This window comes from Panicum virgatum, chromosome 9K (genome assembly GCF_016808335.1).
Source record: "Panicum virgatum strain AP13 chromosome 9K, P.virgatum_v5, whole genome shotgun sequence".
NCBI classification, from domain to species: domain Eukaryota; kingdom Viridiplantae; phylum Streptophyta; class Magnoliopsida; order Poales; family Poaceae; genus Panicum; species Panicum virgatum.
Window position 1 is genome coordinate 23,396,288 of NC_053144.1, and position 17,057 is coordinate 23,413,344.

General features: G+C 46.6%; 1 protein-coding gene across 1 annotated transcript in view; it reads left to right on the plus strand.

Annotated features, from left to right (window-relative positions):
* LOC120650855 (two-component response regulator EHD1-like) overlaps positions 1 to 16,080 on the plus strand; it is a 30,067-nt gene extending 13,987 nt beyond the window's left edge. Inside the window, exons 3-6 of the mRNA XM_039928143.1 lie at positions 61 to 213; positions 377 to 715; positions 804 to 880; positions 15,490 to 16,080. Coding sequence (XP_039784077.1) covers positions 61 to 213; positions 377 to 715; positions 804 to 880; positions 15,490 to 15,807 — 887 coding nt within the window. The 3' untranslated portion in view covers positions 15,808 to 16,080. The remainder of the gene's footprint in view (positions 1 to 60; positions 214 to 376; positions 716 to 803; positions 881 to 15,489) is intronic.
* The last annotated feature ends 977 nt before the right edge of the window (positions 16,081 to 17,057 follow it).

Here is a 17,057-nt window from a genome sequence, read left to right on the forward strand (position 1 = left end):
TATATACATACATACTCATATGATGCTCCCTGACATACTTCAGTCATCAATCTCATCCAGTTACAACATATAATAATGTTAGAGAAGCAATGTCCTTCATCTACGCCAACCAGCAATCAGTTGACCTCATCATTTGCGATTTGTTCTTTCCAACTGAAGACACTTTACTGATTCTGCGAGAAGCTACATCAAAGTTTGGCATCCCCACAGTGAGTAAGTTTCTCTATATCTGTTCTCTTTTTATATAGTTTCCTAAATTAATTAGATGCAATATTAGTTTGATTTAGTGAAGATTCTGGTTCGAGAGAAGGGTTAGCTAGCTGAATTTATCTGTGTGTATATTTACAAAATTTTCCATACGGTTCATCTTAATCAGTAATGTCTTCAAACGGAGATACGAGCACAGTGATGAAGTACATCACCAATGGGGCTTCCGATTTCCTGATAAAACCTCTGAGGATTGAAGAACTGAAGAACATCTGGCAGCATGTGTTCCGGAAGCAAATTGGGGCGGAGCACAGAATGTGCAACAATGTTCAACATATCGATCAGCTGTCATTTCGAACCACTGAAGCCACGGCGACGTTGGACAGTGAGATAAGAGAGAATAACGGGATGGTCACAGATATACAGGACCTCAGGAAGTCAAGGCTCATCTGGACTATGCAGCTGCACCGCCAATTCATTGCAGCTGTGAATTCCCTGGGAGCAGACAGTAAGTGCTCGCTCGATCTCATTTCCTTTTAAGCTCCGTATTTGTTTGTGGTGATTATTGCATTGGTATCACTTGCATTGGTTTGCAGAGGCAGTTCCAAAGAAGATACTGGAGATAATGAAGGTTAAACATTTGACAAGAGAGCAAATCGCAAGCCACCTGCAGGTGATTAATTCATTCTGGTATATATATATATATCTTCTTGTACAAGACAAATATATCGCGCCTACGGTAGTTGCCTAAGACAAATATTTCTACCTCGTTAATAACAATCCATAATATAATTAGTATCACGCATGCTAAGATGCAATTATCAGATTCATCAACGTACTTGATCTATTTATTACTTTTTTATTTTGTGATATAAACAAAAATGTAATGCACGCCAGTAGTTAAGCATACCATGCTGAGACCATGATTATCCACTTAATTAAGTAACTAGATGGAGTAGGCATCATTATTTAAGATTACTCATTTTGTTGTGATTCTCAATACCACATGATAATAAAATTCCACATTGTCAAATTAGTTTATTGGAAATATTGACTTGAGGGACCTAGATTTGTACATGCATGTACGTATATTGATCTAGAAAGGGATTACCAATAAAGCATCATAGCAACCATATAAATCTTATGGTTCTTATAGGCTGTCACCTACTTCCTCTGTTTCAAAATATAGTTCAATTAGCTTTATCCTAAGCTAAACATCTTTAACTTGCTTTGACCAAGTTTATACAAAGAAAATTTTTACAATGCTTGGGGAGGCGTCGGGAGGCGTTTCATGTGTCTATGATTCGTGGATCCAATATGAGGAAAAGCGTTGAGAAGCGTCAATGAGGAGGCGTTACATGTGCCTATGGTCGGTGGGCCTATATGTATCGTAATGCCTTCTAATGCCTCCAAAGTATAGAGGATTAGGAATCCATGGTACTTTCTTTTTTCGTAGTTATTTTTTTAATCAAGGGTAAAAGGATAATTCCCTATTGTGCCGCGTCAGTTCCTCTCGCTCTTGTGCGCCTGCCCCGCAACCACGAGCCGTCCATCCGCAAGCTGCACTGCACCGCCGGCACGGCCTTGTCCTCACGCTCCGCTTCCTCTCCCAGCGCCCTGTTGGGGATCGCCTCCTCCCGAAGGTGGCGTGACACGAAGGAGTACCGAAGGTTCCCGAAGGTCCCTAAAGGTTATGCCGAAGCTTCAGCGAAGATGACGAAGCATCAACCCGAAGGTTCTTCGAAGATGATGAAGCATCGAAGAGTTCGTTGAGGTTCGGCACCAGAAGATGGAATCCTGAGTCATCGGGATGCTTCGGGAAGCGCGGAGGCGAAAAATGATGAAGGTGAAGTCCCTCGAAGCTTATCGAAGGTCGTCGCTAAAGGTCGTCGAACACCACAGAACCCGGAGGTCCACACTCTTGATGGTTATGACAAGAACCTTCGGGTGCGGCGAGCGACCCAAGAATGGCGAGCAATGTAGGCGGCGCCACACGAAGCTTGTCAAGGACCGCTACCGAAGGTTCCCGAGGGGCAAAAAACACGTGATCCGGGTGGGAGTATCCAAGTTGGACTGTCCAACCTAGGGAAATTACCAAATACCCCTGTTGTAACCTCTTGACCTTCTTGGGGACTGCAGGGGCATTTCTGGAAAGATGTAATAAGGTTGGGGGTATAAATACCCCCTCCCACCCAACGTTGTACGTGTTGGAACATTTCGTACTGGTTATAGTGCAATTTCTATTGTGCAATTCGTGCTTTAGTGTTGTAACCTTCGTTCGAAGAGTATTCTCTCTGTCTGGTGATCGGCCCAAAGATCCCAACAGACGTGCCCACCCGAGTTCTTAGCTCAAAAATCACCTTACGATGGCTCCACAAAGAAAAAAAACCACCAACTAGGGCGTTCCGAACGCCGAAGGTTCAAACCTTCACGAAGTTCCCATCGGACAATCTCCTCCAATCGAAACAACTGCCGCCCAGCTGGCTGAGAAAGAAAAGCGTGTCCAAGCAGAACGTGCTATTCTGGCAAAAAAGGCCGCGACAGCAGGCAAAAAAGCAGTATCAGCAGCAACAACAACAACCGAAACTGAAACACTAAACAACCTCTCCCAGCTCGAAGATGACCAGCTCGAACAAAACGCGCACCATGAGCTCAACCTTCAGCTTCGCACACCTTGGCCAGCTCAACACTAGAAATGAAGAAAGCTCATCTGGCCAGTCAACTGGCGACCAAAAAGAGAGCAGCCAAGCAAGCTCAGAGGCTAGTTGAAGCAGAACGCAGAGTTGCAGAAATGCAAGCAGAAGTCCAGAAAATGCAGGAAGAAGTTGGGCAACCACAAGAACCCCCAAACACCCACGAAGTTGCTGAACATTCCAGACATCACGAAGGTCAACACCTTCGCCTGACAACTCAAACATATCAATATCAACATTTCCAACCAAGCCCTCCATTCGACCCAACATCACCGCTGTCAATTGCCTTGCAGCGAACATCCTGGCCATACGGCTACAAGCCAGTTCAACTCCCAAAATATGATGGATCAGTCGACCCCGCACAATTCATAATGACTTACAAAGCTACAATCGCCTCAGCCGGCGGAGATGATCCCATCATGGCAAAATCCTTTGTCATGGCATGCGAAGGTCCAGTCGCAAATTGGTACTCTTACATTCAACCCCTCTCAATTCAAAGTTGGATGCAGCTCATGGAAAAACTAAAGCAAGACTTTCAAGTCTTCAAAAAATTATCCATCAACACCTTGCAACAATTCAGCTGCATACAGATGGACAGAGAGCCACTACCCGAATATCTTCGGAGATTTGTGCAGAAAAAAGCGCAAACTCCAAACTTCTCTGAGGAAGACGCAATAGCAAAATTCATCGAAGGTCTCCTCCCAAGCCAATTGGCATCCCACCTCGACAGAGAGCCACCAAGAAGTCTGTCAGAATTGTATGCGGAGGCAGAGAAATACGCAAAGTCCGAAGCAAACCACAAGCGAAGGGTCGAACAAAGAAAGTTAATGAGGCAACAGTTGAGCTGGCAACAAAACAATCAAACAAACACCAACCAGCAGAATCAGTACATACCCCCTGTTGAACCTTCGCAAGATATTGATCAACCAGAAGAATTCGATCCTTACATAATCCCACCACCTACACAACCCCTGAAGCAACATGACAACAGCTCCAAAGAACATCATCAAAGGGGCAGGTCCAACAGGGGCCAAGGGAAAGGAAGAGGCCGAGGCCGCGGACCTTTGCAGGGCCCGCAGAAATTGTTCTGTCACTTTCATGGGGAAGATGCTGGCCACAGAACTAATCGGTGTCCTGAAAAGAAAAGGACACTCGAAAGAATGGAAGCTGAAAAGAATGCCAAGCTCGTAGCGCACACCAGCTGGCCTGCCCAGCAAACACTGCAATTCCAACCTCCGCAACCAACTTTTAACCCTCCTTTCCAAACAATGCCAACTTTCGGCTATAACTCATATCCCATCAACTGGCAACCCCCGCAGCAAAACCAACCAAGGCTGCCTCCCCCGCCCACAGCTCAAGCAACTCAAGAAGAGCTGCCCCCACCTCCGCCAGGCCCCCCACTCAAGCAAGAAAACCAAACTAACCAAAATGCCCAGCCTGCAGCACTACCAACCTTCGGCAGGATAATGCCAATATCCGGAGGGTCATCTCTAGAATTCGAGAACAAAAAACAAAGAAGAAACTATTTTCGACAAGTTCGTTCCATCATGGTGGATGGACCCATTCAGAAAACGCAATGGTCTCACATGCCCATAGTGTTTTCTGAAGAAGATGTAAACCTGCTCAGCTTTCCCCACACAGATGCACTAGTTATCTAAGCCAATATACAAGGCTGGACAATCGGTAAAATTCTGGTTGACACGGGAAGCTCCGCAGGCATCATCTTTTCAAGTACCTTCGACCGCATGAACATCGACCGCAACCTTCTGCAGCCAGCGGACATCCCGCTCATTGGCTTTGGGGGCAAACGAGTGAACGCCCTTGGAAAGATAACCCTTCCAGTATCCTTCGGAGATCTCTCAAACCCAAAGACCGAATCCTTCACCTTCGATGTTGTGGAAATTAATTACCCATACAATGCAATCTTTGGCCGTGGCCTCATCAACAAATTTGAGGCAATCATCCATCAGCTGTATCTATGCATGAAAATGCCTGCAAACAAAGGAGTAATCACAGTCCGAGGCAACCAACAATTGGCTAGAGATATCGAGCGGGGTGTCTCTCCCGGACAAAGAAATGTCCATTTGGTCGAAGCTGACAAAAAACCCCCGCCACTAAAAGAGCCAAAAAGGGACAAAGAAGAAACATTCCAACAAGAGTGCAAAGTAAAAAAAGTACCACTTGACAAGTTCTTGCCGGACCGCAAGTAACAATCAGCGCGGCCCTCGAGCCAGAAGAAGAGCGCGAACTCTTGGAGTTCCTAAAAAAAAACAAGGATGTCTTCGCTTGGTTAGCAAATGACCTTCGCGGCATCAGCCGAGACATCATAGAGCACAAACTGGACATTGACCCAAAGATAAAGCCCAAAAAGTAGAAGCTTCGCAAGATGTCTGACGATAAAGTCGCAGCTGTTAAAGCAGAAGTCCAAAGGCTTCTTGATGCGAAGGTCATAATAGAAGTAAAGTATCCCACTTGGCTGGCCAACACTGTGCCAGTAAAAAAGAAAAATGGTAAATGGAGAATGTGCATAGATTTCACTGATCTAAACAAAGCCTGTCCAAAGGACGACTTCCCCTTACCAAGGATCGACAAAGTTGTCGATGATGCATCAAACAGTCAACTGATGTCACTCTTAGACTGCTTCTCCGGATACCATCAAATCTGGATGAAAAGAGAAGATGAAGAAAAAACTAGTTTCACAACCCCTTTCGGAACATAATGTTTCGTCAGGATGCCCGAAGGTTTGAAAAACGCTGGACAGTCATTCTCACGAATGTCCTCAAAAGTTCTGGGCCCTCAACTCAGAAAAAATGTGTTGACCTATGTTGACGACATAGTGGTCACTAGTGCAGAAAGAAAAAAAACATGTGGCAGATCTGGCCGAAACCTTCGCGAACCTTCGGAAGGCAAACCTAAGTTTGAATCCTGAAAAATGCGTCTTTGGAATAGACTAAGGCAAAGTCCTCAGATGCCTTGTTTCAACAAAAGGCATAGAGGCAAACCCAGACAAAGTCAGAGCACTTCAAAATATGGAAGAGCCACAATCTGTAAGAGATGTGCAGAAACTGACAGGTAGAATAGCAGCGCTGAACAGATTCATCCCTCAATCAGCAGACCGAAGCTCTTCATTCTTCAAAACTCTCCGAAGCTCCAGTAAGTTTGAGTGGGGAGAAGAACAGAAGAAAGCATTCAGAGAACTAAAGGACTACTTAGAAAACTTGACCAAGATGACCTCACCCTATCCCCAGGAAACTCTTCTGCTATATACGTCTGCTTCACAAACAGCCGTTAGTGCAGCCCTGGTGGTGGAAAGAACAATCGAAGGTCGGCAGAAACAACTGCCTATATACTTCACTTCAGAGGCACTCTCCGGTTCAAAGTTATTCTATTCTGAGCTAGAGAAAATTGCCTATGCAGTTGTCATGGCATCAAAAAAATTGAGACACTACTTCGAAGGTCATAAAATAGTAGCAATTACTGACCAACCACTGCATGACCTCTTTCATAATAGAGAAGCTTCGGCAAGAATAAGCAAGTGGGCTTCAGAACTTTCGGAGCACTACATTGACTTCGAGAAAAGAACAGCCATTAAATGCCAGGTCCTAGCAGACTTCGAGGTGGATTGGACCTCGCCAACCTTCGATACAGAAGCACCAATTGAACCTTGGACAGTACATTGTGATGGTGCATGGTGTAACAAAGGAGTTGGCGTCGCGGCAATCATTCAGTCTCACCTTCGGGTACGAAGCTAAGATATGCCGTGCGCCTCGAATTCAGTGATCCAGACCCCTGAACATACAACACCACAGAGTACGAAGCACTGCTGCTAGGCCTCAGGAAAATGAAGGCCTTGGGTCATCCAAACTTTGTCATCAAATCAGATTCAAAGGTCATCACCGACCATGTGGAAAAAGAGTCAGAAGCGAAGAAGCCAAAAATGAAAATGTACTTAGATGTAGTGAGAGCTATGGAGAAATATTTCAAAGACTTCACCGCCATTCACATACCAAGGAGCCAGAATGAAGAAGCTGACAAGTTAGCAAAAGCTGCTGCTCGCAAAGAACCACTACCTCCGGATGTTTTTTACGAGAAAATCAGAAAACCTTCCACAAAACAAGAAAAAGCGAAACAAATCAACGTCATAGCAAGCGAAGATTGGCGATCACCAATCATGGCATACCTTCGGGGACACTTCGAGCCTTCGGATGAAAAGGAAGGAAAAAGAATGTTCCAAAGGGCAAGAAGCTACACCTTGTACGAAGGTGAACTATACAAGTCTGGAGTGGTCGCCCCCTGGCTCAAGTGCATAACGACGGCCGAAGGTTAGGAGCTACTGAAGGAAATACATTCCGGAATTTGTGGATCTCACATTGGCATAAGACCTCTGGTTACCAAAGCCTTCAAGAAAGGATTCTTTTGGCCATCTGCATTGAAAGATGCTGAGAAAATAGTCAACACTTGCGAAGGATGCCAAATGATGGCACCCAAATCAAACAGACCTTCGCAACCAATACAACTCATACCTCCGGCGTGGCCACTCCAAAGATGGGGCATGGACTTGGTCGGTCCACTACCAACAGCTCAAGGCAACTACAAATATGCTGTGGTTGCAGTGGAGTACTTCACCAAATGGATAGAGGCAAAACCACTAGTGAACATCACTTCCGAAGCAGTCAGAAAATTCTTCTGGCAAAACATAATCTGTAGGTTCGGAGTGCCAAAAGAACTAACCGTTGATAACGGGAAGCAATTTGATTCTCAACTGTTCAGAGAATTCTGCCACTCAGTAGGAACAAAGGTCATGTTTGCATCAGTGTATCACCCTCAGTCCAATGGTGCCGTGGAAAGGGCCAACGACATAATTTTCAACGCCATAAAAAATGCATGTTCGGTCTGAAAAAAGGAAAATGGGTAGACGAACTGCCGAAGGTCATCTGGTCCCATAACACAACTGAATGCAGAGCAACAAAATTTACCCCATTCAGATTGCTGTATGGAGCCGAAGCTATGAGCCCAGAAGAACTCAAACACAAAAGTGCCAGAGTTCTAAACAACATCGAACCTTCGATAGAAGCAGATCTCACAGAACTCGACATCTTGGAAGCTTCGAAAAATTTAGAAGCATACCAAGAAGAAACAAGGAAGTGGCAAAACAAAAAAATAGCCAACAGAGAAATTACCGAAGGAGACTTCTAAGAAGAAAGCCAAACGCAGAAACCATCGGCAAGCTTCAATCCAAGTGGGACGGACCATACATTGTGTTATACTCCAACAGGCCAGGATCTTACCACTTGGTGGATATCGAAGGAAACGAGCTGCAGCATTCCTAGAATGCTGACAGTCTCAAAAAGTATCATGTCTAGGGTAAAAGTTGTAAAAGGATGAGCGACAAGAAAGCAAGCTCATACCTTCGCGTCGTTTTTCCTTTCATTTGAGTCTTGGACCGTACTCTTTTCCTCACAAAAGGGAACTCCAATTCGGAGGTGTGGTTTTTAATTAGGCGGTTCCTATGTAAATTCCCCAAATTATATGAACAATTCCCTTCAGAAAAATGTCTCATGTCGAAGCAACCACAGGGTCGCAAACATCGACCTTCGCATTTGCACCAAGGCTGAAAATAATTAAGTCAGTACAACTCATAACCGTAACAAGCTGTACATACTTATCTTAAAGTGTATTCTATACACTAAAAAAGCCAAGGGGCTACCGACTCGAAACACAAGTCGAAGCCAAGAAACCTTCGGCTGCAAAATGAAAGTGTATTCTATACACTAAGAAAGCCAAGGGGCAGTCGACTCGAAACACGAGTCGAAGCCAAGAAACCTTCGGCTACAAATCAAAGTGTATGCTACAAAAAATGCCAAGGGGCTGTCGACTCGAAACATGAGTCGAAGCCAAGAAACCTTCGGCCAAAAATCAAAGTGTATGCTACACAATAAGAAAGCCAAGGGGCCGTCGACTCGAAACACGAGTCGAAGCCAATAAACCTTCGGCCAAAAAATAAAAGTATATACTACACAATAAGAAAGCCAAGGGGCTGTCGACTCGAAACACGAGTCAAAGCCAAGAAACCTTCGGCCAAAAATTAAAGTGTATACTACACAATAAGAAAGGCAAGGGGCTATCGACTCGAAACACGAGTCAAAGCCAAGAAACCTTCGGCCAAAAACTAAAGTGTTTGCTATACACCAAGAAAGCCAAGGGGCTGTCAACTCGAAACACAAGTCGAAGCCAAGAAACCTTCAGCTAAAAATAAAAAGTGCATAATAAACAAGCCAAGAAGCCTTCGGCCAAAACGAAGTACAAACTACCGAAGTCTTTAGAGCAAGACTGCAAGGGAGGGGGGAGACGCTCCCGCACAATATTGCAGCCTTCCTCCCAAAGATTTCGTCACTTCAAAACAATGAAACCCCGAAGAAACAAGAGCTTGGGAGGGGGAAATGCTATTGAAATAAAAAGCTCTTATCCCTCCAGAGATCTACAAAAGCCATCACGAAGGATGGAACAGTTCCAAAACAAGAGCCACCACGAAGGATGGAACACATATAAACTAAAGCCATCTCGAATGATGGAACAGTTCCAGAACAAGAGCCACCATGAAGGATGGAACACATATAAGCTAAAGCCATCTCAAAGGATGAATCAGATCCAATACAAAGTCAGGCATCCACGAATCCAAGTACTAAACGAGGCTACCATCAAACCACCTCAAAAATTCACCGACACTAGCACCTGGATTAGCAAAACTAAAACGTTCCCAATCTGTCCCGCTCACGATAACACCTCCGCCATGGATACGCAGCGGTCGAGCGTAAAGAGCACGGTTGGCAGGCACGATTGCCTAATCAAGAAACAACGAGTGAGTAGCTATACAAGTCTGGATCTCTCCCCACCACACAAAAACCCCTAACCAAAGTTGTCGCGGCTCTAAACCTGAGAAGCATCACTCTCAGTTAGAGCCCCGGAGCTTCCGCCAGCCACGGACCCTCCCGTGATATCCTCAAGACGCGCACCTTCCTCCACAACATCCTTCGCGGCTTAGCGAGCATGCCTTACCTGCGAAGAAGGATCAAAACAGTCAATAGCATAATCAAGTTTGTTCAACAAGGGAAGGCAGAGTGTAAAAGGAAAAACAAACCTCATCTAGTCTCCGTCATGCAGCTTCCTGAACCACTTGCCAACCAGAAAGCTTCCAAAATTTACGAAGGAAAGCCTTTTTAACAGGCTGAACCTTCATAATCTCTTCCTCAAGCTCTGCATAATCTGGAAAGGCATAGTCCCGCACTCCAACTATTTCCAGCTCTCGGCAACCTTCGCGAGCCAAAACAGCCATGACACTCTCACAAGTCATCACCGCAGTGTTGTCCGACACGCTGGCCAAAATCTTACCCAAGTCCTCAAACTCACCCAACAGCCAATCTAGCAGCCCTGATGCGCCACCTTCGGAGTCCTCCGGGAAAGGTGAGGGCTCAGCACCGAAAGACGCCAAAGCCTTGCTGTATTCTTCGCGGATGGCCGCACTCTTGTTCAAGATGTCTTGCGAGGCGGATTCCCACATCACACGGTCCTCCTCAACCTCCTTCTCAAGCTCTGAGATCTTGACATTTTTTCTCTCAACATCGGCTTTGAGCTGGCGAACCTCCGTTTGAAGGTTAACAACCTTCGCGTCATCTCTCTCTACCACACCCCGAAGGTTCTCAAGAACACTCTCGTCTAGACTCATTTTCTCCTGCATCTTTGAAATGGTCTCCTCCTGTTCGAAAACTCTCCCCTTCAGGAGTCGATTCTCCGATGTCAAAGAACCGCGAAGGTTCTCCAAGGCCTTGTTCTCCTTCTCCAAAGCGCTAATCCGCTCCAACAGGTGAGCCTTTTCAGCAGAGTGAGCAAGAAAATTATGCTCATCCTTCCTCGCACTACCCACAACCGCGCGGCCGGCAAGCAAAGCTTGAAAAGAAAACAAGGTTTAAAACCAACAGCGCCATTCATAGAAAATTAACAACACTCGTCACAAACATTTGCGCACAATGACGCTGTGATTCGGCCAAGACTTCCGGTCCCGTAAACTCCCAAACCCTTCATAAAACCTACACAAGCCAAAACACATGACAAACCTACACAAAATACAAGACCTAAAAGAAGACAAGGCCAGAGCGCCGTACCCTCAGCATCAAAATTCTCAACATCCCCGGGGAGAGCTGGCCGGCCCCTCGACGCGACCCCAGCAGCCTCATCCTCCGAAGGTTCCAGCTCCAGCAAATCCCCGAGCTCCTTCATCACGCTTGCAACATCTACTTGAAGGGGGAACCAAAGATAAGGGTCCATGTCAGGCCCTTGGAAAGCAAGGCGCCCAGAGATCGAGAAGGTACCTAGTTCAGAAAAATGATCTTTCGCTTCAACCAAGTGGACATCAGCCCCCGCGGTCCCTTGGGCCTTGTCGTCTTCGCCAGCATGAAAAGCAATTGAATCCTTCGGGGCCTCCATGAGATCATTCCTCCCGTCAGCACCCTGGGATCCTCCAGTGGGAATATCCTTCCCCCCATACCTGTCATCATCCTTCTCTGGGGATAACTTCTCTTCAAGCAAGAGCCGGGGGGTGCTCCACAACTCTCTTCGGCTGAACCTTCGCGAGAACCGAAGGTGCCTCCTCGTCACTTTCCTCGTCCAGAAGATTCACAACGCGAAGGGAATATTTACCCCCCTTTGCACTGCCGTCAAGACAGCACCTACAGTATCTGGCTCTGCACGAAACGAACCAAATTGATCAAGATAAAGGTGAACCCTTTCACCAGTGCGCGAGCGCCAGGGAACGCTACTCTCCGTAGTGCGAAGCTCCCGCATAAAAGCATCGCTACCCAAATCCTCCCTAGCAATATGAAAAGAGTAACTGCAAGGAAAGATACCTTTCCCCCTTGAATCTTTCTCCGCGCCCGCCGCAGGCCTGATCTTGGAGGCGCCCGAAGGTTTCTCAGCAACTACCTTCGAAGCCCTCGCAGACTGAGAAACAACGGGATCAGCCTTCTTAGCCTTCTTAGCGGTTGGACCTTCGGATAACCTCGCAAAGGGCGCAGAAGTGTTTGCCCCCCTTTTCCTCTCACGAGGAGCCTCGCGGGGGCCATACGAAATGCCCATCTTCAGAAAACTCCAGTTCACCCTAACCTTCTCGGAGCAAATAGCCTCAAATGAGTCACGCTCCTTCGACAAAAAAGGATCGGCAATAGCAACTGCCTCCTGCTCGATCTCTTCAACGATCATATCGTCAGAAACACCTTCGGGTTTCCGCAAGCCAAAATCTGGGAAAGGAAGCTTATCTTTCAAGCCATCAACTTGAACCTTCGAAAAACCCTGGTAACCAATCCCTCGTCAACGGACAGACCTTCGGGGCCAGATATTCTTCAATCAGATCCCCACCGCTCACGACACGGGGCGCAGAAGCGAACGCGGAGCAGCACTCCTTGTAACCGGCTGCTATCCTCCGGAAGTCTGCCTTGGTAGTATGTTTGAATTCCGCAACCTTCGAGGCAAGGGGATAGGAGACTCCTCCCGAAGAATCAACACTAGGAAAACCAATCTTGGCATAAAATCAGTACTGCTCCCAATCATCTTCTCATTTGTTCCTCTGGCAATAAGATACCTCTATTCTGTCGATCCCTTGGGTCTTGTTGGTCCTCCTTGGGTGGAATGAACAACACCCACTCTGAGCAGAATATACTTGTGGATCTTCGCCAAAAGAAACCTTCCGAGTCTGTGGATGCATCTCATAGAGTCTACAGAAAGCATCCACGCTAATCGGTCCATCGAAGGTTTTGACCGCCCAGAAGAACTTCGACAGCTGCACGATGGCATTGGGGGTAAGATGGTGCATCCGAAGACCAAACCGGGCCAGAATCTTCGGAAAAACGAGGTCCAGCGGAAAATGCAGACCGGCAGAAAAGAAGTCCCGGAACACAACACACTCTCCATCGCGAGGGTCCGGTGTAATCTCATCACCAGGGGCATGGCAAACTCCGGGGCCAAAATACCCTTTCTGCACATAACTCTCGACCAACTCCCGGGTCGCCCACGACTGACCAAAAATGAGGGTCACAGGAGGCTTCTCCCGGGACCCCATCAGCTCCGAAGGATCAGCGTCCACGTTGGTCAAATCCTCCTCTCCCTCAGACAACTGCCTTCTCTCCTCTTCCGAAGGCTCGATGTCCTCGGATCCAATTTGCCTTGCAGTAACCTTCAACCGAGCCATCCCTAAACAAACCAAATGTTCAGAATCGTAATGAACAAACCTCGAAGATCCCAGCAAAAAGTCGAAGCGAAAACTCACAAAGGCTTAGCAGAACAATCCTTCCCTTTCCACAACCGCCGCGAAGAATGGGACGGAACAGGTCGCTTTCACAACCCGAAGACTGGGGCGAATTAGAAAGCGTCGCGTGTCAAAATTCGACAAGCGGGCGAAAGTTCGTAAGGAATAAGAGCGTGAAAGTGACCTGTCATCTCCACCCCCTTTTATAGGGGGGTAACTTCGCACTGTTCCAACAACGGTAAAAACGAGGAGAAGTCAGAACAACGGCAAATCAGACCGCGACATGTGTAAACAACACACCTTCGGGGGAGACGCTTTTGCACAAATGTCTTGACCGATCTTTGTTTTTTTCGAGGGTTCGGCCGGCTGGAATCGGACCTCGCCCACGAGGGGCTACTGTTGGGGATCGCCTCCTCCCGAAGGTGGCGTGACACGAAGGAGTACCGAAGGTTCCCGAAGGTCCCTAAAGGTTATGCCGAAGCTTCAGTGAAGATGACGAAGCATCAACCCGAAGGTTCTTCGAAGATGATGAAGCATCGAAGAGTTCGTTGAGGTTCGGCGCCAGAAGATGGAATCCTGAGTCGCCGAGATGCTTCGGGAAGCGCAGAGGTGAAAAATGATGAAGGTGAAGTCCCTCGAAGCTTATCGAAGGTTGTCACTAAAGGTCGTCGAACACCATAGAACCCAGAGGTCCACACTCTTGAAGGTTATGACAAGAACCTTCGGGTGCGGCAGGCGACCCAAGAATGGCGAGCGATGAAGGCGGCACCACACGAAGCTTGTCAAGGACCGCTACCGAAGGTTCCCGAGGGGCAAAAAACACGTGATCCGGGTGGGAGTATCCAAGTCGGACTGTCCAACCTAGGGAAATTACCAAATACCCCTGTTGTAACCTCTTGACCTTCGTGGGGACCGCAGGGGCATTTCTGGAAAGATGTAATAAGGTTGGGGGTATAAATACCCCTTCCCACCTAACGTTGTATGGGTTGGAACATTTCGTTCTGGCTATAGTGCAATTTCTATTGTGCAATTCGTGCTTTAGTGTTCTAACCTTCATTCGAAGAGTATTCTCTCTGTCTGGTGATCGGTCCAAAGATCCCAACACGCCCCGCCATCTTCGTCTCCGGCAACTCTGCCTGGCTGGTCTGGTACTCTGGTCTCCGACCTCAGGCGCCGGTGCAAGGAGAGCGGAGGCGAGTTGGCCCTGGGTGGCCATCGTGGAGTGCCTCCGACTCGCGACTGTGAGGAAAAAAATTGCAGCGCTCAAGCTTGTCGTCGTGATCATCTAGACAAGCAGAGGGTGTCAGCTTCGCTCATTCCCAGTCCTAGCAACCCATCACAACGCATGCATAAAACAAAATCAATCTCCAATTGCTCCGGAGAGTGCCTCGATCGATCAGAAGGCAAACACTCTTGCGGCCGGCGATGGCAGCAACGCGGGCGGCCAGCACGGCAGCACCCCGAGGTCGGTGCCAGGCGGGTAGGGGAGCTCGAGCTTGGGCTCGGTCATCATGGCGGCGGTGTGCGCGTCGTCGTCGTCTTCCATGGAGTCATTGTCGGAGGCCGGCGTGTCGCCATCGAAGGAGCCCAGTGGGGCGCGGTGTTTGCGCAACGGGGGTCAGGATGGTTGGCTTGGCGTCGCCGGTGGACATGACGGCAGCTAGGGCCGCGATGACCGCCGTGGTGAGGAAGAGCAGCAGCTCCCGATGAGCGGCCATGGTCTGGAGCGGAGATGTGGCATGATCGAGCAGGACATTGAAGAGCCGCAGACATAGGGAAGAAGACGATGGAGGTTGAAGGGTATCCCAATTACTATTCTATCCTTCAATAATTAAAATTAATTAAAAATAATATTACGGGTAAGCGTTGGGAGGCATTAGAAAGCGGTAGAAAGTATTTCCAAGCATTGTAAAAGGGCTCTTATACAAAATATATTTATAGTACCAAATAAATGTATTATCAGGATATTTTTCATGGTGAATTTAATAAGAAACTCATTGGATATTCTGAATGGTGTTTTCCGTTATAAACTTGGTCAAAGTTAGAGATGTTAGGCTAGGACAAAAGGAGTGTCAGCTTATGATATAAATTCCTGTTTTCAAACAACCGGAGCTTCGTTTGTGTGTGTGGTTTAGGAAGTGCAAACGGATCATGTTCTAGAATGCATTCATGCACTAAGCTAGTTCAAATGTCATTCGTTTTGGAGATTTTTGCTGCATAGTGATGAAGAAGCTGGGGACTGTAATTGTTCGTGGATATGTTAAGACAGAAAACTCTTCTTTTAAATTGATGCAGAAGTACAGGCTGCACCTAAGAAATTCAACCCAAACATTGCACAAAGATGACACGCCTTCATCGTCAAGCTATCCCAATAATGAATCAAGCATTCTCAGAACCCAACTCAACAGTTCTTCGAATTCATTGTATTTTGATCAAGATGGATGCATGGAGATCACAGACTATTCTTTGCCCAAGGACGACCTCTCAAGTGGCTCAGAATGTATTCTGGGAGAACGAAACAACTACTCACCTGAATGTTTTCAGGATTTCAGATGGGATTCAGATAAACAGGGATCTGAAACAACATATCTATGGAACTTCGAGGCAGAGTGATTCTGTCACAAACAGCATGCATGTCTCTGCCAGGAACAGTATTAACACCATAAGTAATAAGCATACAATGTGCACTCATGTGGCGTGTGCTGAATAATAGCCTGTGTACAGCAGTACATCCTGAATAATAGCCGAGAGCCACTTTATCTTCCCAGAAGTATATGTATTGCGTTGCGTTGCCTATGTCTCTATAGTTCTGGAATATGATCAACTCATCATTTTGTGTTCGTTGCGCTACAACAGAGCCCAGAACGGGAAAATATTTGTTGTTAATGTCCAATAGTTTTGTTGTTTATATATTTGTTTTGCAACAAATCCTGCCAAATACATGTCTCATTGCACAATTTATGATGCCATTTGCTTAATAAACATTCATTCTGAATATCTAGATTCTGAGACCCCAACTCACCTAATTGTTACTTAGCTAGGTTGGCATAAAAGTCCCACTTTACTAATCTACACTTCTTTTTATGCTGATTGTTTGCAAGAAGTACCTTGATCTAAAAGCATTAATACCTTGATCGAAACAAGATGTATACTGCATTCGAAATGAACCTTGCCGCATGGCAATCGAAAAATAAATGTTGTATGGTCTCATTAGAGTTACAAAAGCAACATTTGGTGCACCCTGTCCAGTTTCTTTTGACAAGATTGTCCTTTGTTAGGATGACCCATTTCCTTAAATACTGCAAAAATACCTTTATCTTAAGTGGTATTTTCAACTTCCATGATACACACTTAGCAGGCACATTTTCGAATATCATCATGTCAGAATACATAGATTTTACTATGACAGCAACATTTTTGTTTAGATTCCAAAAAAAGTTATCATTTTACTCACCCAGTTCAACATTCATTACCTTTTCTACCAAGTCGAGCCACAACCTCAACTTGTCTCCCACCACTACGGGAGACAGAGTCTTTGCCGTGTGCCAAAGCACACAAAAAAGGCCGATATGCACACGGCAAAGCCTTTGCCGTGTGCCGCACACGGCAAAGCCTTTGCCGTGTGCCGCACACGGCAAAGCCCACACAGCAACCAGGCATCGGCAAAGCCGGACTTTGCCGTGTGCTATATATCGGGCACACGGCAAAGCCTTTGCCGTGTGCAAAATTGGCCCACGGCAAAAAAAAAGGACCATCCAGGAAAGGACTTTGCACACGGCAAATAATGGTTTCTTTGCCGTGTGTCATGGTAAAAGCACACGACAAAGGTCCCAGATTCATTTTTTTTTGTTTTGTTGTTTACG